The 25,348-nt window shown below is 41.3% G+C and overlaps 1 protein-coding gene and 1 long non-coding RNA gene across 4 annotated transcripts; both read left to right on the forward strand.

The window, feature by feature from the left end:
• The first annotated feature begins 1,987 nt into the window (after positions 1 to 1,987).
• On the forward strand, positions 1,988 to 7,484 carry Bcl2a1a (B cell leukemia/lymphoma 2 related protein A1a). The gene is made up of 2 exons (NM_009742.3): positions 1,988 to 2,538; positions 7,240 to 7,484. Exons 1-2 carry the CDS (start codon positions 2,119 to 2,121, stop codon positions 7,336 to 7,338), a joined length of 519 nt encoding a protein of 172 aa, NP_033872.1. The 5' UTR covers positions 1,988 to 2,118; the 3' UTR covers positions 7,339 to 7,484.
• A 1,511-nt stretch (positions 7,485 to 8,995) lies between these two features.
• Positions 8,996 to 24,543, forward strand: Gm51716. 3 transcript variants are annotated; one of them, XR_003948406.1, is made up of 2 exons: positions 8,996 to 9,798; positions 24,164 to 24,543. It is a non-coding gene; the product is annotated as a predicted gene, 51716 (long non-coding RNA). The 3 variants fall into 3 exon arrangements; XR_003948407.1 differs by lacking the exon at positions 8,996 to 9,798 and adding an exon at positions 19,020 to 19,418; XR_003948408.1 differs by lacking the exon at positions 8,996 to 9,798 and adding an exon at positions 21,309 to 21,728.
• Positions 24,544 to 25,348: the final 805 nt, after the last annotated feature.

Raw genomic sequence — 25,348 nt, forward strand, 5'->3', positions numbered from 1 at the left:
GTGAAGAAGATATGGAAAAGGTACCCCTGACCACAGAAGACTATTGAAATTCTTAAGCCACGTTCTTTGATTACTTTGTCAGTAACTCTGAGCATCACAGGACTGTGAGATGGGGAAAACCATCCTCCTATCATTGTGGTGGTTCCTAGGATGCTCAAATACCATTAGAGGCCAGAAAGGAGTTCTGGCCTTGTGATCTTTGAGCTAACAGAAATAGTCATAGAGGACTTTTGCACGGTAAGATATTAGAGAACTGCGGTGGCTCTAGAACCATGAGCTGTCTGTTCTGTATGGATACACCAAAAAGAAAACTCTGTGTTAAGTAGATATGAGAAGAAGAGCCAAGGGGAGGGCAGGAGGGAGGGAGCCACAAGAAACTGGCAAGCTGCAAGAGAGTAACTCAGGACAGACCCTTGTGAAGAAGAGAAGTTGGGGGAAGTGGGGTTGGAGAGCACTCAAAAAGCAGGTTAATATAATCTACATGTTGCATAAAGTTGTATAACCGGTTTCCTTCTGAGGACATTGGCTTGTATGGGAGTGTGGCTTCAGAGTCCTGCCTTGCTATCACTGAATGGAAACAGGCAGTGGGGCCTGTGGCCTCTAATGCAGTTGGTGGTAGGTTTAAGACAGGTCAGCTAGCTTTGAATCAATGACTGTTGTGTGTTTCCACATCTACCACAAGTTTCTATTTCCCTGCACTCTGAGCAGCCTCTCTCCCTCCCTTCTCAACTTTATAGTAACGGTTCATAAATACAAGTTGTAAATGAATTTCTCTTCTGTGTTTGCCGTTGCTCATAAGATGCTGATGCAAAGAATCGAAGTCGTTGCATGTATGAAGGAGGAAAACGGGAGGAGGAAACAGTTGATATTTCTAAGGATGTGAATTGTTTCTATTTCTCCACCACTGACTCTTCAGGCAAGCATAGCTCCTCATCTCCATGCATTCAGCAGCTGCTTTCACTGCTACATGCTTAGGTGAGGGGACTTAAGATGCAATTCAAAGTTTCAATGTTGCCTTAACCACTGATTCACAATCTCCACTAAGCTCTCAGAGTTGCTTATCAAAGCTCAACAAAATGATATATTTTCTCTTAACTTCAAATTGTGGACTCTGGAAGTTCTGTACTCACTAGGTCCGGGGGTACGTGAGAAGCCAAATCCTCATTCCTTCATGACAGAATGAAGAGAGCATCATGAAGCACCTACATCTCACAGACACAGTAGCAGGAGCAGTATTTAGGTCATCTCCTTTAGCTTCACCCCACGCCTCTAAAGTCAGTCTCGATGGCTTCCTTTTTCAAGTTCAAGCCAAAGCCACAATAAACAGGAAGAAGGATTTGTCTACAACTGCAACAAGGCACTATGACTCTTATGTCAGTACTCCTAATTTCTCCCATGATTTCTAACCCAGATAATGGATAATGTATGTGATATAAGAAAATGTTTTAAGGACTAGAGAGGTGAGTGACTCAGGAATTAAGAACACTTGCTGCTGTTTCAGGGGATCCCAGGTTTCGTCTCAGCGCTTACACCAGGCTGCCTCTTACTCATGTTCTAAGGGATCTGACCCCCTCTTCTCGGTTCTGTGGGTTTCCAGGCACGTGATACATATACATACTCTCAGGCAAGTCCAACGAAAAAAGTAAATGAATACTTAAAATGAAGTATGTACTGAGTTGGGTTTATAGCCGGATCGTTTTCTATCAGAAATTCTAAATTGACGAAAAGAGCTAACTTTGTCTCCTCTTAACCTGGTCTATCTACTTCTCAAGTGTACTACTGCCAGAGTGACTTTGAAGGGCCTCTAGTTCCCACCTACTTAGAGGGATCTTGTTTCTCCACATCCTCTCATTTTTGACTTTTAAACTGAATCAGAAGAGGAAGAGGAAGTGGTGTGTTGCTCTGAAACATTTTCCTCCTTCACAGTCTGAACTTTGGCTTTCACAGACCGCCCATGCACATAAGTGACGAGAAGGAAGGACGCTGTGACATGATGCAAACAGAAATTCCAACAGCCTCCAGATATGATTAGGGTTCCTCCCCTGACAAGACCTATCTTTGCAGTCTTTGCCTCCTTGGCCTCTAGGTGGACAGCTGCAGTCAGCTCTGCCAGGGAAGATGGCTGAGTCTGAGCTCATGCATATCCACTCCCTGGCTGAGCACTACCTTCAGTATGTGCTACAGGTACCCGCCTTTGAGTCGGCTCCAAGCCAAGCATGCAGAGTGCTACAAAGAGTTGCTTTCTCCGTTCAGAAGGAAGTTGAAAAGAATCTGAAGTCATACTTGGATGACTTTCACGTGGAATCCATAGATACCGCCAGAATAATATTCAACCAAGTGATGGAAAAAGAGTTTGAAGATGGCATCATTAACTGGGGAAGGATTGTGACTATATTTGCCTTTGGGGGTGTTCTCCTCAAAAAACTTCCACAAGAGCAGATTGCCCTGGATGTATGTGCTTACAAACAAGTTTCCAGTTTTGTGGCAGAATTCATAATGAATAACACAGGAGAATGGATACGGCAGAATGGAGGTTGGGTATGTGTGATGACTATATATATTTTTTTTCTAGTGAAGAATAGGAATGAAGAGTTTCCTTACTAATTAAAACAAACAAGAAAGTAACAATCAAAGGACTTCAGTCTGTTTGTATGCCTTATTTTTAGATACTCTGAGTTAAAATTAAACAAAACAAAAATCCCCTGGGTCATTTCCAATGGCCTATACTTGAAATGTTTTTTAAGGCTTTTTAAAATAAGATTTATACATTTATTTTATGTATGTGATTATACTGTTTTTCTTAATCTTCTACATTTACTATTATTTTCTCCAGTCTCCTTTACCAGTTTGAAGTGCATGGTTGAAATCATAATGCCTGGTAGAAGATTAATATGATTTTCCCCCTATCATCAGCATTTCAGAGGAAAAGATAGTTCCTAAAGCTACTGGGATACATTTTAGTAGCTGGGTGTCTGTAGTCTCAGCTACTCAAAGGCAAAGACTAGAGGAACACTGCTTGAGCACAGGGTAATTTCAAGACCAAGTGTGGGCAAGACCTATCACAAAAACTAAGAATGCACCGAAGATGAAACTCAGTGTCTCACCCTTTGGAAACCATGCTTTAGTTTGATTCAAGTGACTTTCCTACTTCCATACTCTTTAATGAAACACTTTTTCTGTGTCTTTTATGGAATAAAGAAGAGTTCTTGTTCATTAGCTCCACAGGGGTGAGGGACTATACCTTTATACACAACGCTGTATCATTCATGCTCAGCATCGGCCCCATTGTACAGAAAGTACCTTGCACATAGCTATTGCTTTCAGGAACTGACATAGAAATCTGAGGCTTGAACTCTGAATTTTCCTACTTATTAGAGGCATAACCTAAGGTAAATTACCTAGGAAGTACTCCAAGATTCAGACTTCCTATGTAATGTGTATAACATAATATAGCATGATGTAATAATATAGTATAAACACAATAAAATGAAGACAATAATACCTGTACTAAAAAACTAGAATACTTTCTCATCACAGTAGTTTGTGACTATGTAAATAGAATTGTGTAAGTATGGGGACCACATGGGAAGTCCCAAGAAGTTGAAATATAATTTTTAAAACTACCCTAGGTACGAACAGAAATCCCTTTTAGAAGTAGCATACACCAAATTGGTCCCTTGGAAGTAAGCAGAATATTGAGAGTTGTAAGAGTTAAGCTAAGAGGTCCTATTCCCTTTTCCTTCCCTCCCTACCCTCCCATTTTCTTTCTTCTTGATTTAAATAACAGTGTTGTTAGTTAGTGACAAAGTGAATGGGCAGAGTGAATATGCAGAGGTGTACAGATGACTGATTAACCATCCATCTCAGTAAAGGGATTTCTAACGGTATCCGTAGTCAGGACCTGTGGCTGCTAAGCACATGCTCCACCATTGAACTCTAGCCCCAGCTCACAAAAAACAGCTCTGGAATGAATGATCTCTAGAGAAGTGATGGTATATCTTCTCATAGATTTCAAAAAAAAATACAGAGGTTTTAAACTTTTGGGATTATTGTTGTACTATGTGCCAGTCTGCTTTGTAAGGCTATATCTCACACAGTAAATTATAAGAAAAAAAAAGTCGTTTAGGGAGTCTGAGAGTGCTGGCATCCAAGGGCACCAGCACTGATGGGCTGCATCTGTTAAGAGCCCTCTTGCTGAAATATAAGAGAAGTACACAGGAAATGAGGTAGGAAGAAAAGGAAGCGATGGGGGAGGAAAGATAGAGGGCGGACCACACCTTTCCTAATAAAATCATTCTTCAGTTAATAGTCAACATTTGGCTATGGAGGGGGTACTCCCATGACCAAAGTATCTCTTAAAGATTCCAACTCAATGTTATCAAAATAGCAATTAAGACTCAACATGAGCTTTGGAAGGTAGTTAAGCCACAGCAGCTTGGTGTATTATTTTATGCTTTATGTTTTCTCAAAACCAGAGGAGCCCAATTTAACAAGTTATCACTATTCCAAGAAATAATCAGACTGGGCATTTCTTGCTTATTGCTACATTACTATTGTAACAATAAATCCTTATCTATATACTTACTTTTATATAATAGCATTGCTAAAGAAAATAGTTTTAGAAGAACCTAACTGAAAAATATTTTTACCTCAATGCATTGAAATACAAAATTGCTTACTTGCTTTTAATTTAAAATGTTTCCCCATATACTTAATGATTTAAGCTTTAGTGAAATTCTCTTTCAACTATTAAGGCCTGATTACTTTTTCTTACATTTGAATGAATAAACTGTTTCCTGATAAATCATTTTTTTCCTGGCTTGCAGTTCTTTTTATTATCTGTCATCTATCTATCTATCTATCTATCTATCTATCTATCTATCTATCTATCTATCTATTTATCTTCCTATGTACATATAAGCATATATTTCAACTTTTTAATCTTTATTTAGCTTTTTCTTTTCCTTTACCTTAGAAGTTGAACATATTTAACAAGTTAGCATGTTAACTGCCCAATAATTAGCTGTCCTGTTAATAGATCATTTTAGAGGCTACCACTTTACCTATTGGCTATAAGAATATTAATATTCCTGGAAAGCAAACAAGAAATGTCTAAATACCTGAGACTGTGGGAAATTCGTGAGACTGTAAGGTTAGGAGAAGAGGAAACAGGAGAATGAGCAATGTCTTCTTCTGTTGGGACATGGCATCATGTGTACCACAGCTGACCCTGAGCACAGCAGGCAGACACTTTCTTGGTCAATTATTCATTCACATGGGAAATTCCCCTGACTGGTGATGATTCCCCTGGTTTGCTGATGATTCCACAACTATTAATTTCAAGATCTTCAGAGATTTCCAGAGTCCTCTGACTTTAAAGGAGCTGCATCTGATTCACTGTTTCTGCATTACTCCCATTACAGTATAGATATTTGGGGACCTTTAATCTGGGAGCTTACAAGATGCAGAGCAATTTTTTGCTAGATAAACATAAAAATATCAGGGTGGTGATGCAGAGAATGTGCAAGAACAGTCTGGGGATATTCCTCAGTTGGTAGAGTACTTGCTTACTGTGTACAAGGTCTTAGGGTCTATCACTGCCTGAATCCAGCACAATGGAACATGGCTGTAATCCCAGGGCTAGGAGGTAGAGACAGAAGATTCAAAGGTCAAAGGTCATTTCTTGCTACTTGGTGACTTCTAGGCTGGCCTGGGCTACATAAGATCCTGTCTGAAAACAACAAAAATAAATAAGTGTTTGTAGTCTTTCTTGTGTTTGTTTGGGAATATAGGGAATGAAAAGAAGTATAATATTTGCATCCCAGACTCCATCCAGGCAAAGAATTATGTTATCTTTTTTACTTTGTGGCACAGTTAGCTTTGTATCGCAGGCTGGCTCAGAACTCACTGTGTGGTCAAGACTTGCTTACAGAAAGCCCCCTGTCTGCCTCACAAGTACCCAAACCACAGTATGCTACCACACAATGAGTTCTGTTAGCTTAGGTAACTTTGCCCCCCTGAGCCTGAGTTTTATCACTAGATAAAATAGGAATTAATATAAGGTGGAAGTAATTTCCAACCAACATAGAATTATAGATTTTAAGTTCTAAGAATGTTTTTACAGTGTGCTACAATTTATTGGTATATATGCGTGTGTTTGTGTGTGTGTGTATTCAAAGACTTGAATTATTTCTACCAGCTTGGGTTTTCCTAGTTAAAAGAAAAAGGCTTGTCTCAAAAGTAATTATAGTGGAAATAACATTTTCTAAGGCTCAAGTACATTGGTTTAGTTTGGATTTACTATGAGTCCTTATAATTCTCAGGGGAATACAGTTTATAGATGTAAATATGAGTATAAATATATTTTTCAGTCCTAAGCAATTGAAAGATAAAGAGAAGAAAAAGAGAAAATTCCTTTCCCTAGAACTTATAGCCAATGAGCACCAAAAACAAAGCTACTTTGAGTGAAGAGGAAATACTACTCTTTGGATTTTGAATATCTGATAGGCAAAACAGAATATAACATCTCAAACATGATTTCATACTCTCTACACACTGAAAGAATATTCAAATACTTAATATACATTCAGTTTCATATTGTTTTCAAATTATTACTTTTTTTCTTTTTCTCTTCTGGTGGTTTGAATCAGAATGGTCCCCATAGGCTCATATTTGAATGCTTAGACATCAGGGAGTGGCATCATTCAAAAGGATTAGAAGGATTAAGAGGTGTGGCCTTGTTGGAGGAAGTGTGTTAGTAAGGGTTGGGCTTTGAGGTTTCCCAAAAGCCCAGGCCAATTCCAAAATCTGTGTCTGTCTGTCTGTCTGTCTGTCTGTTTGTCTCTCTCTATCTCTGTCTCTGCCTATGGATCAGATAAGAATATAGGTCTTAGCAGCCTGTGTGCCACTGTGCATCATGACGATGATAATGGACTAACCTCTGAGACCAAAAGTAAGCCCCCAATTAATTGCTTCCTTTCATAAGAGCTGCCTTGGTCATGATGTCTCTTTACAGCAAAAGAAGATTGACTAAGAGATTTCTCAATATGTGGCTACAAAGCAAAAGAAGTAATATTAGCACATGTAGGCGAAACTACATTTCTATTGGGCAGTGTTTCTAAAGGTTTCTCAAGGAGTTTAGCCTTGGAGTAGAGAACATATTGAAAATGTAATGATTACAGGTAGAGAGAGCAGAGAGATTATCCCACCGATTTTTAAATGTTCAATTTGTTCTCATAGGAAGATGGCTTCATAAAGAAGTTTGAACCCAAATCTGGCTGGCTGACTTTTCTGCAGATGACAGGACAGATCTGGGAAATGCTCTTTCTCCTCAAGTAACACTACGGACCAGAGAGAACCTTGGCTCCCACGAGAATGGTTATCAGCACTTGGCATTTCCTTTTACAAACATGAAACTTGTCTTTCCAGAGTTGCAGATATTTTGTTTCAACTTTAATGAATAAATTACTAGTATTTGTTTCTGTACATGTTTCATGATTTCAGTTTTGAGTCTGTCATTCAATACAAGGGACAGGTATTGAAGTGAGGACAGATGATGACCTGGAAGGATCCTTTTTGTACCTCTAGCATGAGGTAGAGACTTTTCCATAAGGGTGTGCTCATGATCTAAAAGGCTGGGTTACTAAGCTAAACCTTACAGAGGCTAAAATCTTCTTCCTACCCTTTCCTGGATTTTTACAGTTTCTTATTGATGCCCTCTCCTGAATCTTTACTCTTTGGCCTTTAATTTGGGGTTCATGGATAGGACAGTCAGATAAGCAATGTTGGGGCTAAAAGGAAGGCCTCAAGTTATAGTCCTCTCTGACCTTCTCTTGCCTTCTTTCTCTCGCCAACCCACATTTGTCCCATGGCAAGACACAAAAAGTAGAATTCATTTTCCCCAAGTCAAGTCATAGTCAACAATCAGGTTATATGTCATCAGTCTGACTTTCTAATAGTCAAGAAGGGATCACTGTTCTTTCTGGTCCTAGAGGAAGAAACTGGAGAGGTTTGAACAAAAGCAGCTAAATGAAGGAAAACCAAGCCATTATTAAACTTGATTTGTGTGTGTGAGAGAGAAGCAGAGACAGACACAGAGAGAGAGACATATAGACAGAGAGCCCGAGAGACAGAGACAGAAAAAGACACACAGAGAAAACTATCTTTTGTTAAGACCCTGCTCCAATTTTTAGATCAAATTTGATGGCAATATATAGAAATCCTCTATTTTGGTCTAGATCACTTGCATTATGTTTCCCTTGAGGCTACTGGTAGCTCATGTGAAGAAAGATCCCCTCTTTCCAAGGCCAGGTACATCTTTACAAGGAATCTCAATTATGAACAGTACCTTGGAGGTGATTCCTCACTGAAGGGATGAAGTCCCTGGGCAAGTCAGTAATGAACTTAACTTCTGTTCTTTCTGTCTCCACATCCTGAGGGCTAGGAATACAGACATGTTATTGCCACATTCAGTTTGTGTGGTGCAGAGTTGGAATTTATTAAGAAAAAAATTTAATATACATTTAAACACTAGTGTTGAAAGAGTGGGGTGGAGCGGCAGAAGGGGAGAGAGAGACAGACAGAGACAGATTTGCTTAGGACAATGACAGTGTATACCCAAGTGTAGCCATGGGCATCCCAATGGAGAGTTGCCCCTAAATGTCTCAGCATAGCTGTGTGCATTCTGGTGGATTTGAAATTTACATTTTTCTGGGTCTGGAGAACTGGTTTGGCAGTTAAGAGAAGGTAATATTATTGTAGAAGATCTAAGCTCAGTTTCCAGTACCTGCATCAGGCAGCTCTGGCTCCAGAGGATCTGACTTCCTCTTCCTTCCTACCTGGGCATCTGTATTCATGTGCACATGCCTATACATAACTAAAAATAATAAAATAAATTTTTACATTTTCAAATTTTAAAGGGTTTTAAAGAGTTAGTAAGAATGTTTTGGTATATTTGTTCTTCTGTCAGAAACTTTGTTTATTTTTATTGTAAAGATGGTATATCGAATAGGATTACTGGGTAATAAGATAAAAACAGGTCCAAAGAGTCAACAGAATTCTTAGCATAGTATCTTCCATGAGTCCATGTGCCTCTCACCTTACTCTGCACAGTTCCTTTAGTGTATTGTTAAGTGATTTTAGCCAGCTTATACTTGTTAATACTAAAGGTGGGCTTTTCCTTCTTATATAGTATGTATATACTTCTTATGTAATGTATACACACACACATATATTCAGGGAGACAGAGAGAAACAGAGAGAGACAGAGGGAATATTAGGTTTTTTTGTTTATTTGTTTGTTTTACTAGATAGCTCTGATTAGTTTGGGAGTCACCATTCTTTTTACCCTAGGCTCCCCAGAGCTGTGATTAAACACATGCCACCATAGCTGATTACTCCATTATATAATAAAGTGTTATTTCCCCTATTGTATAGAGAAACATACCAGCATAGTCTCAAGTTTTTAAATAGAATAGGAATCTCTGAAGGAATTTCAGAATTATTATCATTGTACATTATTTCTTAAATTTCATGGAAGCAAACATTGATGCTTTGGTTTTATTAAAAATGTTTATCCTTGATTAACAGTTTTCAAAAGGAGGTGTGCAAACTGGATTTCTCGAGGCTGTGTTGGATGAATTGCATACCTTTCTCCAAGCCCAGCAGAGTCAGTGTTTCGCAGATGTACAGACTAAAGCAGTGCCTTCGTCCACAGTCTTCACATGTGTGTGTTCCTTAGTCATTTAATCACTGAAGTGGGGTCAGCTGGAGACCACCCAAGTCAGGTTTTTACCTGGAGGTAAGGGAATGGGCCTCTGTGGGAAACGATTCATCAACGTCACACAGTGAACGGTGAAGCTAAGCCAAGTGTTTTTGTTTCTAAGACTCTCCATTTTCAGAACTGATTAAAAATAGGTACCCAAATCATGGAGATCAAAAAAGGATAATCCAGAGTAGATGCCCCACTTATGGAGGAAAAAGAGGCAAATGCTGTTCCATTTGTTTGGGTGTGCAGACAGCAGTTCAGTCATGATGAATAAGATGCTACCAGTATCTGAAAGCAGCTAGCTGGAGAAGGGGTTGCTACATGGGAAAGTGACCTTTGAAAACCATTCTGTGCTTGCTTTGACCATAGAGCTCATGTGACACCAGTGCCAGTACTTGTGTGACACCTGAATGATTCCCACATTCTGTCCACTCATAGCCTTATCCAGTGCATTGGAGCAAAATCATACAAACCATTTAGTTCTTTCTTCTTTTTGAGAGGCACTTATCACTGTCCCCAAACATATGGCAATCTCCCCAAATCTGTGCTTTTGTTTATTTTATTTTGAAGCACAGGCCATTGCAGTCCCTCTTCCAGACCCCTGTAAGTTCTGTTATTCCAGCACCCACTTCCTTAATGTCATTTTCCTGGACTTAAGCACTTGTCAGTGGGGTACCATGATCTCCTTTCTGTTTATTGCCTTGGCACATGTACTACTCCATCTATTACGGTTTAGGTTTTCCTTACACTCAACTTCTTGGGTGTGGTTTTAGCTAAGCAAGTTGTTAGTACTTTGTTGGCAAATACCTGTCCCATGTTCTTATAGTTCCTTGGATGAGGCTAGCATATTTATAGAATTATTAATAATGACTAGTTATTGACTTGATTGTATTGAATTTCTGATAAATAAAAAAGCTTTGTGAATTTTTTTCTCCTTCCCTTCTTGTCAGCTGCTTTTATGGTGTATTAAGGGTTTCGAGATGAAAGTTTTTTATCCACCAGAAGAAGGCGTATTGAAACAGATAGCAAGGCTAGCTGGAGTGAAAATAACACACATGAATCGTGGGAAAGGATGATAGAGACCTAGGTGATACTATGTCAAAGCACTGACTTCCTTTTTCTTCGATTTACAGCAATTGGAGTTGTGATGGCACATAGCTCATGTCAGTAAGCTCTGAGGCCTCCTATACATGCAAGAGAAGGGCAAGCAGGAGAAACAGACTGTGAGTTTAGTTGCATTGGCTTACCTAGAGAGACTGCCCAGCTTTCAAGTGTCAAACATCTGGGTAAAAGAAGTGGTGGAAGCCATCGAGCCGTTTCTTGCTCAACTCTGAAGCTGGGGAACTGGGCAGCACTGTAACTGATTAGAATAAGGACTTTGTGAGCTCCTTGTGTACAACGTAGATAGATAGACAGAGCTGCAAAGGCACCCTTACTTACCCTGCACCTACGAGAGATGCTCTTCATTACTCTATAGCAGAGCTTCTCAACCATCCTATGCTGAGTCCCTCTGATACAGTTCCTCATGCTGTGCTGACACCAACCATAGATTATTTTCATTGCTCCTTCGAAACTGCAATTTTGCTACTGTTATGAGTCATAATATGAATATCTGTTTTCCAACGGCCTGAGGTAACCCTTGTGAAAGGGTCATTCCATTCATCCCAAGGGGTTGCAACCCATGGGTTGAGAACCACTGCTCTAGAGTAAGGCACATTTTAATTGATTCATTCCTGATGCCTGTGGCTGATGCTGGTGGTTTTACACGGGCCAGGGAACCACTCACTCTGCCAGAGCCCCAGTTCTTCTCTTCCTCTCCTATCATAGTTGTTTCTCGTTATTATTGTAGAGAAGCATGTAGTATAAAGTGCACATTTACCTTTCTGAAACACCCAGTCCAGCAGTGCTAAGAACATTCTGCTGTGCAACAGCTCTCTTAAGATTTCCATTTGGGGACCTGAAACTGTGCACTGAGAGATGACACTCTTGCCCCAGCCCCAGGCAACCACAGTTCTTCTTTCCTTTCTGCACTTGATCTTAGCCAAAAGGCTGAGAAGTGATCTTTCCTTTCTGAATTTGACTGCGTTACATATGCGTAAGTGGGGTTGCGCAGAACTTATCTTTCTGTGGTTCTCTGCTTATTTCTCGATTATGTCACACAGAAAAAGTTAACCTTAAAGTTGTAAGAATCTTTAACTTAGATTTGAAATACATCTGAGAAATTGAAGTTTTCTTTCTCTCTTTTTCTCTCCCTTCCTTTTTCTTTCTTTCCCTCTTTCCCTCTTTCTCTCTTTCTATCCTTCCCTTCCTCCCTTCCTTTCTTCTTTCTTTCCTTTTATTTTTTTTAACGTTACATAACCAGAGGAGACTCAAGTTAGAGAAAAAGCATAGGAAAATCTTTCACTTCTTCCCACTTTTATTTTCCTGTTTGGACAATAAAATACATGAATATCATTCATTTGACTATGAATGGTAGTGTGTCTCCCCCAAACTCAGTGCCAAAATAACACAAAGGAATGCCATTTGGATTAAGATAATACCATCTCTGAACTTTTTTTTGTACTGAAAATAATTTGATCTTCCCCTTCCTTAATATTCTTTTTAAATCTTCTAAGATAGGATGAACTGAAGGATTGATTTTCCTCTGTCCTTAAGCCCTAAGGGAGATGCCCAAGGCAAGGGCTGGCACTCTTCACTGTGAAAGAGCAGGTAGTGAGGATCTGGGCCTTAGTGGCTGATATGCATGTTCAGGGACTGGCTGTTCCATTTTAGTGGCCAAAGTAAGGTGTGGCTGGGTTCCAGTGAATCTTTATAACCGTATTTGGTGGGGAGGCTGTGGGTTCAAACCGGTGTAGTTGAAGAATCTGAGGCCTTGGAGATGGCTCAGTGGGAAAGAGTGCTTGCCTCCCAAGCCTCAGGTATAGCCAAGTATAACTTCCCAGCACCCAAGAAAAAAGCCAGGCATGCCATTCCAGTGCTGTGGGAATGTGGAGACCAGAGGATCCCTCGTGCTTGACTCTACCTCAGAAGAATCAAGCAGAGAGTGAGAGAACATTAGATGTCCTTCTCGGGCATACCCTTAGGTGCACAAAATGTGCCTGAAGGGGTGCATACGCATGCACATTACATACATACATACATACATACATACATACATACATATATGCATTTACTAAAAGAAAATAGCTGTACACTGTTTTTTCCCCACACCCACACAGAATTGGTTCACCTCTTCCCACTTTGGCTCTTGGCAACCAGCTATGTATCTTTCATATATAGTTACGATTGCTGTTCAGAGGCATAGAGAGATGGTCATGCTGTCTAATCAAATAATGTTGGATTATTGTTACTTGTTATCTTAATATCATATCATATTTTCAGATAATGTGTTAACCAAGATATAATTACATTTTTAAGTGCTTAAGAAAATAACATGCTTTGAAGTTTTGTCCTAAGACTAGAATTTTAGAGCATTCAAACACACACATATATTACATGCAAGCACACTATACATACATACATACATACATACATACATACATACATACACACACACAGACATTTACTAAAAGGAAATATGTGTGCTCTGTTTTGTGTTAACTTTCCTTGGGAAGGTGTGAAACAGCAATAACTTAACCCAGATGTAGCCGTAACAATAAATCCACCCTAGACCATCATGGTAAACCCATGAGTTTGTTTATAGGAACGTGGGTAAGGGGTTACTTTCAGAAGAGTGGGTAGCCCCCAAACGCAACAGCTGCATCACTGCGAAGTCCTACCCCATCACAGAAGATGGTGTGCAGACTCTGTCACAGAGTTCCATTTTCAGTTAACCTCCCCTCTTGTTATATACTGCAGCATCTCCTGAGAGCACTCACAACCGATTTGTGGGAAGGAGTAATGGCCGGAATCCCAGATGAGGATCCTGTAGTCTTCCTTCTACTCCTTCTATGAGGGAAGGGGGGAATAGCTCTGTTACCATTACCGTAAACTTGCTTTCATTACATTATTGTTCTTATTTTGCTACCATGGCTATGGGTCAAAGTCATCTCTACTCCATTACACCATTGGGACAGTCATTTTTGTCCAGATAAATCTAACAAAAACTCAGTATTTTTTGATCATAAAGATGAGACATAAAGTAAAAACTAAAAACAACCCATCTCCATGCCCAGAACTAACTACTAATACTCACCATGTTCAAACATTGCTGGATATGTTTGTTAGCGTTTACTGGACTCAGTCCTTTTCACTTAACAATTGCTATAAGCCCATAAAGGGTGACACATTACAGACTAAAGGGTGAGCTGGAGGGTTAACACTTTGTACTTTAGTGCAGTGCCCCCACTCCTGCCCAGCAGCCGTTCCAGCTGCCATCCTGCTGGCACCATAGACATACTCTCCCTACTCCCACAGCCTAAGATGTTGGATGGCCAGTGTTCCCTAGCAGTTACTACTTACAAGTTGCCAGTCCTTTTACTGGCCCCTTTCATGAGTTTCTTTTCTCAGTTTGTGTGCCATCTGTGCACACTGTGGCCCAAGCCTGACTAGTATAGATGCTGTATTCCATGTGACTTAGCTTGCTTCCATGGCAGATTTAGTATATATTCTTTGTCTGCCTTATCCTCCAGCAAGAGGCTCTCATCCTTCCCAGCCCTGGAGTCTCGACATCACTGGCTATATGACTTTGTCAAATTACATTCTGTCTTTGAATCTTGATTTTCCCATTTGGAGAAAGCAGATGATAGTGTGTCTTGTGGGGTGTGTGGGCAGGTGATGTAAGGATGTGTCTGTGAAGTGGGCAGTATAACTAACAGTGAGCATCAAGTATCAGTGCCATTGGTCCTGATTTCCTTATAGAAACTTCTCAGAGGATCCTCTGTATAAGGAAAGGTGCTTTGTAGCCACAGTGCTTTCCCATCACATCTTTCTAGAGCCACCATTTCAGAGAGCCTGCATGGCTCACGCTCTGCTCCTGGCTGGAGCATCTCTTGTAGATGGCTCCTGTCTGTACATTTCTAGCAGACAGCAGGTGGTGGTAGAGAGCTAGGCTTGCTCTTGGATGGGGTTTGTGCAAAAGTCTAAATAACTCTTTTAAGAAAAAAAGAATCAAGAGTCAACAAAGAATAGGCATTTTTTCATATCCATAAGTGTAAGAGAATCCTTCGTTTATTGAACACTTTATTAAGTTTTGACATTCTTTCCTTATGTATTTACTTAGTCACTTTGTAAAGTTGGTATTTATCCCATCTTAAGAAGAAGCTGGGTTTCAAGGAGAGCTTCAGTTACTTAGAAGTTTCTAACAACCCTTGGTTATTGTGGTTTCTACAGTGTTGTCTGTATGGAGGCCAGTGCACGTGACTGGTTGCTAGTCTCCTATGCTCTTGCATTCACACAGAAGGTTGATATTTAAGAGAATTTCACATTTCTGGCTCTGTGAACCATGTGATAAATATTCACAAGGAGTGATGTGAAGGTGTACGGTCCCCTTTTCACGCAGGCCCTTCTGTTCACCAGTTCTTCATCTCAGAGGCTGTTACTTTTCTATGTATCCTTCCTGGGGCAGACTCACAGGAAGGCACAGGCATTACAGAGAGAAGGGGACTGTTTTCACAGGCCATCTTAGGTTGACTTTTGGCCTTGGGAATTTTTAGGCTGCTATGCTAGGGTAGAAGCTGTTGTGCAGAAACACTCAGCACTTATACCATATGCACTTCAAGTTTCTTCTGTGTTTCAGCTCTGCCCAGAAGAATCTAAATCCTTGTCTCCATTGACTGCAGAAGAAGGTTAGGGCACAGAGAGACATCAGGGTTTACATGAGAGAAGTGATTTGGCAGAAACACAGAAATTCTTCCCCTGTAAGAGACATGTAACAGACAAATGCACAAAAGTGGGTGAAGGCAGATGCTGGCTGGCCTGAAGTCATGGTCGCCATTTCTACCACTATACATATATGGCCCTGATCTAATTATTTCTTCAGGGATACAAAACCCTGAAAATCTCATGGATCCCAGTCCATGACTGTAACTACTTCCTTCATTTAAACACAATGTTCATGGGATTAAATAAAGCCTTGCATTCATAATGTACTTAGGCTTTCATGGAAGGCATAGATAGACTCTCATGCTGTGATCCACATGACATTAGCAGAATGTCCCCTTATACCCAGGAGTACATTTTACCTGGTATTGTATGGTTGGCCTAGTGCCCTGGTGATGAATGTTAATTCTGTATTTTGATACAAGCTTTGGTGCCCGTGTCAAAGCAAGAATGTTAACAATGTCAAAGTGAGCAGTCAGGGGCCATCCTGTCTTCAGATGCATATGATTCTACACTAAGATTCCCAAAGACTGGTACATGTTGAGACAGAGTGAAAATGCCTTTGAGATGTAAATATTTTTAATTACCTGCTTTCATTAGGTGATTTAGTTGATTAGTTCTTCCTGGGTTTATGGGTTTCTCTTTTTCTTAATTTGTATTGCATTTGTGTGTGTGTGTGTGTTGTATGGAGTCAGAGAACAATTTTGGGGAGAGTCAGTTCTCTTCCTACCATGTGGCTTGATGGCAAGCACCTAAACCATCTTGCTAGACCAGAAAAATTATTTTTCAAAATCATTTATTCCTGAAATCATTAGTGGACTGTGTCTTATTGCAACCCTTAATTGGTTTTGTTTATTATCTCATGTGTGTTTCATTGTTTTCCCCTTGAGGAGCAAGCATCCTATGTCAGTCTGCTCTAGCACAGCCAGTATGAGTTCAAAGTATTGATTTCTGAGTTTATCACAAGAGCTGTCATGAGGTACTGGCACTGTGTCTTGTTTGGGATTTCCAATTCTTTGTGTCCTGAAAGCATGGTTGATGGACATGTCTGAGTCTCTGCAGTCACTTGTATGACTTCAAGAGTAGGCATACAGCCGTTAAGTTGACATTTCATGTTACTACGTGAGGGACACTTGCCATCATAATGTGTTTGTTTTTAGGTGAAGGTGGTTTTGATTGACGTTTCATAGTTGATATGTGATAGTGCTAAGAGTTCAACCTGGTAGCCTGTCTAGAAGCCTGCACAGCCCATCTCTCAGTAAAATGGTGGGGACTGAGTGAAGTTCTTCTACAAAGAGCCTCACTTGTATCAAGAATTCTACAAAGTTTAGAGTTTATGTCATTGTGGAGAGTTGGTATGCTGCAGATTTATAACTCAATTATTATTGCCCAGTAAAATCCTTTTGTAACAATGTATTAACAAACTACTAACTTGCACCAACCCAAAGGCTAGGAGTGTCACCAGATACCACCTGAAGCCTATTCCTAATTCCCCAGCTTTTCTGTCACTGGCCGATCTGATGCTCCCACCATGTATTTGGAAAATGCCTTGATTTATGACCTTCTTTTGTTCTCTAATTAATAAATTCTCCACAAAACTCTTACCTCCATACACCTGAATATGGCATTTGGCATAGCTTGACTCCACATTCCTGGCTCAGGATCACTGATACTTGGCTTTGGAGTAATTTATCCCTTATTCCTTTTGAGGGAAGAGCTGTGTTTTCGCATTCGTCATGGCTCTAACATAGTTGTCCCGTGGCTGCTTCTCCCATCCCTTTGCACAGCCACACTTGAACCCATTAGCAGTGGAGACCGCTTAGATGTTGAATCTTGACCTCCCTCTTTGAACTGTGTGACTCTAAAGAATCCTTTGAGCTCTCTGAATTGCTTTTCCAGTGTGAAGAGCAGTCTGCACCCTCCTCCTGCCTGCCTATAGATGTAGCAATTTTCCTCACCACTTTTATTCCAAGGGGAGAGGAGAGTGCTGGGCATTGGTGGACACTACTCCAATGTTAGCTCATGAACCCTGCTCTTCTTGACCCTGCTCTGTAGTTCAGAGTCAGGTGTCTCCTATAGTAATCAAAGCAGGTGACTACATGGATATGGTCAGGAGCCACAGGCTGTCATTAGGTCCTTCACTCTCATCCTTCCATTTTAGAGAGAGCTGAGCTATAAGGAATCCTAAAAGAAAGGAAGGAAGGATTCCCACTGCTTATTGGACTCCAGGTCAAGAGCTGCTAACTGCATAGTGATTTGACAAAAGAACTGCATGGCAGCTTAAGTAAGGCTCGTTATATGACCATTGCTATATCAGATGAGGTGGCCTTGGGATTGGAACACAGATACCCAGGCAGACCATCACAAGTGGGCTTCTGAGACATGGATCCATGGATGTAACTGATGTCACAGGAATACAAGGGAAATGATGTGGAGGGTAATGGCCCGGAGACTAGGGGAGGTTTTGCATAGACAAGTAAAGACGTCTTGGATGTTATCATTAAAGGTGATATGCTTACTAAATGCACTTTTTGGATTTTTTCTTTTCTTTTGCTTGCTTGCTTGCTTGCTTCCTCCCTCCCTCCCTCACTCTCTCCCTCCCCTCACTCTCTCCCTCCCCTCCCCTCCCCTCCCCTCCCCTCCTCTTTCTTTCTTTCTTTCTTTCTTTCTTTCTTTCTTTCTTTCTTTCTTTCTTTCTTTCTTTCTTTTTGTACTTGTTGGTGTTTTTCGAGACAGGCTCTCATGTAACCCTGGATGGCCTTGAACTCTATATAGCCAATGATGACTTTGCATTCCTGATTCTCCTGCTAAAATTACAGGCCCAGATTACATATATGGTTTACCATGTCTGTTTTCAGGCAGTGCTGAAGATTAAACATAGGACTTTTCACAGTCTGTAAACATTCTGTACCTGAGCTGTATTCCCAGTCCTGTTAAATGCTTTTGAACAAGGGAGAGCCAGGAAGAAGCCTGCATTTTAGAAAGTGGAATAATCAGCTGAACTTTCTGGAGGAATGGTACAAGCAGCACCACAAAATGAGAATCCTGGCCCTAGTGCAGAGGGGTGACTGCACTAAGTCATATTTTCGAATCTCCTAAAGGAGAGTATATAGAAGATGTGATCAAGAAATACAAGATAAAGAGAATTAAATGGAGGTGAAGAATGCTAAGAATGGTGCCTGTTGAACCCAGAGCAGGGGCTGTGTGTATTTCTTGGGCTCCATCACTCATTCTCAGGGTCAGTGCAGAGACAGTCCAGTGGCTGAACAGGCTCCATCGTGGAGACCTCTGTCCCTGGAGTCTGTGTTCAAGGTGTTGTCAGAGACATCGCTGTTATCATATTGAAAATGATGTTCCCAAGGGTGAGCTAGATCCTCAGAACTAGGGTGAATAAAAAGCATGCATAAAGTCCCCTTTTGTCTTCTCTAAAAGCCTATTTCCTAGGCTTCCTGTTGCTGGTGAAGAGTCCACACTTCTGCTTGCTCCCATCCGCTGTGTGTCCCTACAGCTCTGCTTGCTCCCATCCCCTGTGTGTCCCTACAGCTCTGCTTGCTCCCATCCCCTGTGTGTCCCTACAGCTCTGCTTGCTCCCATCCCCTGTGTGTCCCTACAGCTCTGCTTGCTCCCATCCCCTGTGTGTCCCTACAGCTCTGCTTGCTCCCATCCGCTGTGTGTCCCTTACTGTAACAGTTACCTTCTTGCCATCTCTAAGGGATGTTGTTCTTACCCTGTCCACCTTTGACCTCTGTTCTTATTTCAGAAACTCCTTCTATATCACATGACAGGATGGCAACTGTAGACTCTGGATCAAGACTGGTCCTCTACCTATTTTAGTAAGTGAGCATAGCTAGTTATTCATATATATGTAGTATTGCTTAAGGCTGTCTTCACAGTACAAAACTGACCTATGGTTCACAGTGTCTCATAGCCTAAATTATTTGCCCCTTGGCTCTTTATAGGAAAAAAAAGTCAACACACCTAACTCTGGCTCTTCACCTACGCTTTCCTAGTTTTCTTGCTCTCTTGGCTGAAGCCTGAGGCAGGAGGAATACATGCATCAGTCAGCTCTAAGGGAAGACTTAAGTAAGAAGCTCTGCTCAATTTCACTGGGAGTTCTAGAGGAACTTCATTCCTTTCTCCACCAGTTCAAGAAATAGTGCCTCATATTTCTTAATTCAAAGGAGAAATTCTCATAATACATGCAATTATCCAAACTTTGTCTCTGTAACTCCTTCCATGGGTGATTGTTTCCAATTCTAAGAATGAGCAAAGTGTCCACACTTTGATCTTCGTTCTTCTTCAGTTTCATATGTTTTACATATTGTACCTTATATCTCGCTATACTAAGTTTCTGGGTTAATATCCACTTATCAGTGAGTACATTTCATTTGAGTTCTTTTGTGATTGGGTTACCTCACTCAGGATGATGCCCTCCAGGTCCAACCATTTGCCTAGGAATTTCGTGAATTCATTCTTTTTAATAGCTGAGTAGTACTCCATTGTGTAAATGTACCACATTTTTTGTATCCATTCCTCTGTTGAGGGACATCTGGGTTCTTTCCAGCTTCTGGCTATTATAAATAAGGCTGCTATGAACATAGTGGAGCATGTGTCCTTCTTACCAGTTGGGACATCTTCTGGATATATGCCCAGGAGAGGTATTGCTGGATCCTCCGGTAGTACTATGTCCAATTTTCGGAGGAACCGCCAGACTGATTTCCAGAGTGGTTGTACAAGCTTGCAATCCCACCAACAATGTAGAAGTGTTCCTCTTTCTCCACATCCTCGCCAGCATCTGCTGTCACCTGAATTTTTGATCTTAGCCATTTTGACTGGAGCTGAGACAAAAGGATGGTCCATCTAGAGACTGCCATATCCAGGGTTCCATCCCATAATTAGCCTCCAAGCGATGACACCACTGCATACACTAGCAAGCCTTTGTTGCAAGGACGGTGATATAGCTGTCCCTTGTGAGACTAGGCCGGGGCCTAGCAAACACAGAAGTGGATGCTCACAGTCAACTATTGGATGGATCACAGGGCCCCCAATGGAGGAGCTAGAGAAAGTATCCAAGGAACTAAAGAGATCTGCAACCCTATCGGAGGAACAACATTATGAACTAACCAGTACCCCAGAGCTCTTGACTCTAGCTGCATATGTATCAAAAGATGACCTACTCGGCCATCACTGGAAAGAGAGGCCCATTGGTCAGGCAAACGTTATATGCCCCAGTACAAGGGAATGCCAGGGCCAAAAAATGGGAATGGGTGGGTAGGGGAGTGGTGGGGGGGACTTTTGGGATAGCATTGGAAATGTAATTGAAGAAAATACGTAATAAAAAAAAGAAAAAAAAGAAATAAATGCAATTATCTTGGACTGTACTTAGCAGTAGAGCTCATAAGCATGATCTGATTTAATGTTTGTGACAGCAGGCGAACAAGCAGATTTGCAGGTGGTAATGTCGAAAGCACAGACTGGAAGGCTACTCACCCTTGATCCCACAGCTAGGAAATAGCATGGTCCTTGCCCCTTACCAGCTGCCTTCAGAGGAGGCTGCTCTTTCAGAGCAATACCAAATAAGGGGAAGAAGAAAGACTGTGAACAAATGTAGGGTATAAGGCTGGTGCAGTTCTCCAAAAGTTAGCTTTGCAGTTTCGAATGCAAGAGAACTGTGAAATACACCTTCCCCAGGAAGAACAAATAAACAATAAAGTGTGGCTGTGCAGAAGAACTGGCTAACACCCAGAGACCTCTGCCTGAAGGTCTTGTTGCCATCCTGATGAGTGGAGCTCATTAGCTCTCCTGGTTACATTTCATTCCAGCCAGGCTTGGGAGACAAGAGTGGAAGGGTTAACTGGAATCAGGATTATGGTGGGCACTATGCTAATGTCTTCTGTTAATGAGCCTTTGCTGATTGTAAATCATGTAGGAAGAATATGGGTGAAGAAGGAAGGCTTTTCTGTTCTTCCTACTGAACTTCGCTTTTGTGGTTCATTAGGGTGTGTCTAGGGGTCATGCTCTAGTATATGTGGCATGGGAAACTTGTTGAGCCCACACCTGATTTACTTGTCCCACTGATTTCTTCACTGGGGAAAGGTGACATTCAGAAGTACTGTTATGGAAATGTCAAGAGTCCCAGATAGGTAAGTAGGTAGGGTAGGTAAGGTTGTGCATATGTATGTGCGTGTATGTAGTGTGTGTGTGTGTGTGTGTGTGTGTGTGTGTGTGTGTGTGCTCACGCATGTATCAGGCAGCAGAAGAGAAGAGAAAGGAAGAAAAGATGGTGGCAAGCCACAGAAAGAATTTCAGGGGCAACAGCAGATGGGTGAAGCCAGTAAGGAATGCAGTATACATTCAGAAAAGCACTAAGATCTAAACAGCAGAAGTGGGAAAATACCAGAAAGGACTTTCAAAGTCCTAAGTACTGGAACTGGGGCCACAGTCAAGTGCACAAATAGTAGAAGGGATTTGGGTGGAAGCAGTTCTATGGGCAGGGACTCAAAGGCCTGAGTCCCAGGTAGAATGCCAGGACCTCTACAGGGCAGTTTCAGGTCCCTGAGTTACCCAATAGCAGAAAGGCCATTCTCACTTCTGCTTAATAGCTAGAGAATTTCACGTTTAACTAGTGGCCATGCGAGGATAGATTTACTCATAATGTCACTTCTTTAATCCAAATATATATATACCTTAGAGTTATTGAAGTCGGAGGTGCCATGCCAGGATTGATCTGTCTGAAGATAATGTACTCATTTTTCGGGGTCTTTGTGCTCTAGCAATCTATTAAAATTCAAGCATGAAGGATGGCTTGGAAAAAATTATGGCCTGCAAGGAAAATTGCTTTCCAGCCAAGTCGACAGAGACATATACACTCAGCTCTACAAGACAGACTCTAGGGAGAAGCAGACCAAGCCATGTCCACTATTATAAAATTTTCTTCAATTTTGTGGCAGATTAATACCTTACCATATGCATGTGCCATGGTTTTGGTTATTTGTTTGTTTTGATCAGTTGTTACTCTGGTGGACATTTCGGCTGTTCTACCTTTGGGCTATTGGGTACACTTCAACATGAAGATGGAAGTGTAAAGATCTGCTGAGATCCTGATTTCAGTGTTTTTGGGTAAACACCTACGAGTAAGGTTTCTAGATCGTATGGTAGTTCCACTATTAATTTTTTGAGAACTCCATGTACCTTTGTCCTGGCATTTGTTCTTCCACTTCTGGAGAAAAGTGCACATCTATCATCTCTTATTCCTTGCCCCGGTCTTTCTGCCTCATATGAGACTGCCGCTTGCCCCTTCCCTGCGCACTATCCTGCTACCCTTCTTTTGGCTTCCAGGATGTAACTTGACTCTTGACTCATTCTTAAAAAGCCCATGTCAAGACAAAATACCCCATGACCAGGACTTCTCACCCAGCTAAATTTACTTATTCTCTACTGGAGTCTCTAGAGCCTTTGCTTCTGTAGCTTTGGGACAGTTGATAGAGATGTCATCTTAGCCTGATGTTACATGTTATTTTAAATGAACTGTCATCTCTTGAAGGCAAGGACTCTGTGTCCTCTCTGAAGATTTTACAAAACACCTATTCACATGTGGAGAGGCAGAAATCATAGGACATATATGTGTTACAGGTTTAGAAGACAGGAACTTTAAGTTAGTTGCTCTGGATAGGTAAAGAAGACCCTTGGCAGCAAGGTCCAAATGCACAGGACACTGTCCATTCCTATAGAGATAAATTAATGGGGCAGGGATAGAAAGGAAAGATCAATGACTTCACCTTCTTAATTGTTTTGAGCAAGCAGGCCTTGGAATAGGCAGGCAGGCTTAGCGGGTTGGGTCTGACTGCACCTGAGCTCCTCAGTGTGGGAAGTCAGCAGGCAAGGTGAACATGTACGTGGCAGGAACAGGAAATGGGGTTCACCTCATAGGAAGTCATCAGCTGCTTGATGCCAGCACTATTCTATCAGAACATCCTACTTCTAGCATCCTGAGCTGAGAGCCCTTGGCTTCCAGCCATGGTCTGCCATGCTAGCAGTGCTGTCAGTGTGCTCACCCCACACCTAAGCTTTAAGTCTGAGCCTACCCTTGCCTGTCAGTGGGAGGGAATGGAAGAGGAGTGGGCCTTGTGGACTGCATGATACTCTTAACAGCTGTGGAATAGCTCCATCCTTTCTGTCTTCCCTGGCCTTCTCACATCCCTCCATCTGTCATGATCCCAGGGTACTGGCTCCCGAACCAGAGAGGTGTGGAGAATCAGCTACATGCTAGAGTTAAAGGAAGGTCTGAGGTCTGCCCACAGCGTCCTCTCACTGATGTGGACAAGGCTAAGAACCTGCCATTTCTATAGAGGCACACCAAAGGACTGCGGAAGGATGGATGCAGGACTAACAACATTGCTGAAGAATTATTTCCTTTGTATAACTTGTTTTTTTTTTTCATGATTACACAAGGATTGTATATATATATATACTCTTTTAAAAAATGGGAAAATGATTGATGTCAATAGAAATAACATGCTATCCTGAAGCAGTCATGAAGTAACCATTGATGCTCCAAGTACATTTCTGTTTTCCACAGGTGGACTTGACCTCATCTTCCTTCCTGGCCTCGGGTTTGACAAAGATGGCAACCGGCTGGGGCGGGGTAAGGGGTACTATGACACCTACCTGAAGCGCTGTGTACAGCATCAGGAAGTGAAGCCCTACACCATGGCTTTGGCTTTTAAAGAGCAGATCTGTCCCCAGATCCCAGTGGATGAGCATGACATGAAGGTAGATGAAGTCCTTTATGAAGATTCCCAGCATTCTAAGTTACACCACAACGGCTACACTTACTGCTCTGTCCCGGTGTAAAGAACATATGTATATTTTTCTCTTGTCAAAATGAATCAAAATGGCACATTAAAGTGAATATGGGTTGTGATTTTAAGTGTAAAAATAAAATAATATAAAATCCTATTTAGAAATCAATAGAAATTATTAGAATATGAATGCAAATGGAGGTGGAAACCGCATGGTTTTCAGCTTAGCTTTCTGGTGTCAAGATGGTAAGTTGACCTTTCTGTCTTTTAGTTTAGATGAAATATTTATAAGTATTAGAGAAACAGAAATTGGGTGTGAATGGAGGCACGGTTTCTTAATATGCAGTCATAGGCCTGATTGCTCTGGCATATGGAGACTCAGTTGTTATTAATTGGTTTGGCAGTACTTGGTATGGATAAAATATTCCCCAGGAATATTATTATACCACCTAATCATGGCTTCATTTACTCACCTTGAAGTCTTGTGTGTGACACTTTGTATCTTCATGTGGTGAATGGATGGGAATCTTTTGTGGTTTGCATACTTTGATCCAGTGATTGGTCTCTGGCCCTGAGGACTTATATAAGGAAGCATTTCTGTGAATTTGTGGGTTCCATTTGGAAATGGAAGCTGCCATGGACCGGACATTGCCAGATGGCCTCACAGCTAGGGAGAGGTACTTTTGTTGAGGGGAAAGATTTGGTTATCACAAGACACTCAGGGGTCTTCCTGGACATGTCTGCTTGCTTGGTTCCACCTGCAGCCTGTCACTAGCTCCTGCTGGCATTGCCTCTGGGATGCGGTCTACATCTGCTCTGTCCTTCCTGTCTTCCTGCTCCTAATTTCTTCAACTCTCAGCATTTCTCAGCTCAACTAGGCTGGCTTTGTGCTTAGCTTCTTTGGCCTCCAATTTATTTCAGGGATGGTCTGATAAGGCATAAATCTAGTGTGGACAATCCAC

Source organism: Mus musculus, chromosome 9 (genome assembly GCF_000001635.26).
Source record: "Mus musculus strain C57BL/6J chromosome 9, GRCm38.p6 C57BL/6J".
In the NCBI taxonomy this organism is placed as follows: Eukaryota; Metazoa; Chordata; class Mammalia; order Rodentia; family Muridae; genus Mus; species Mus musculus.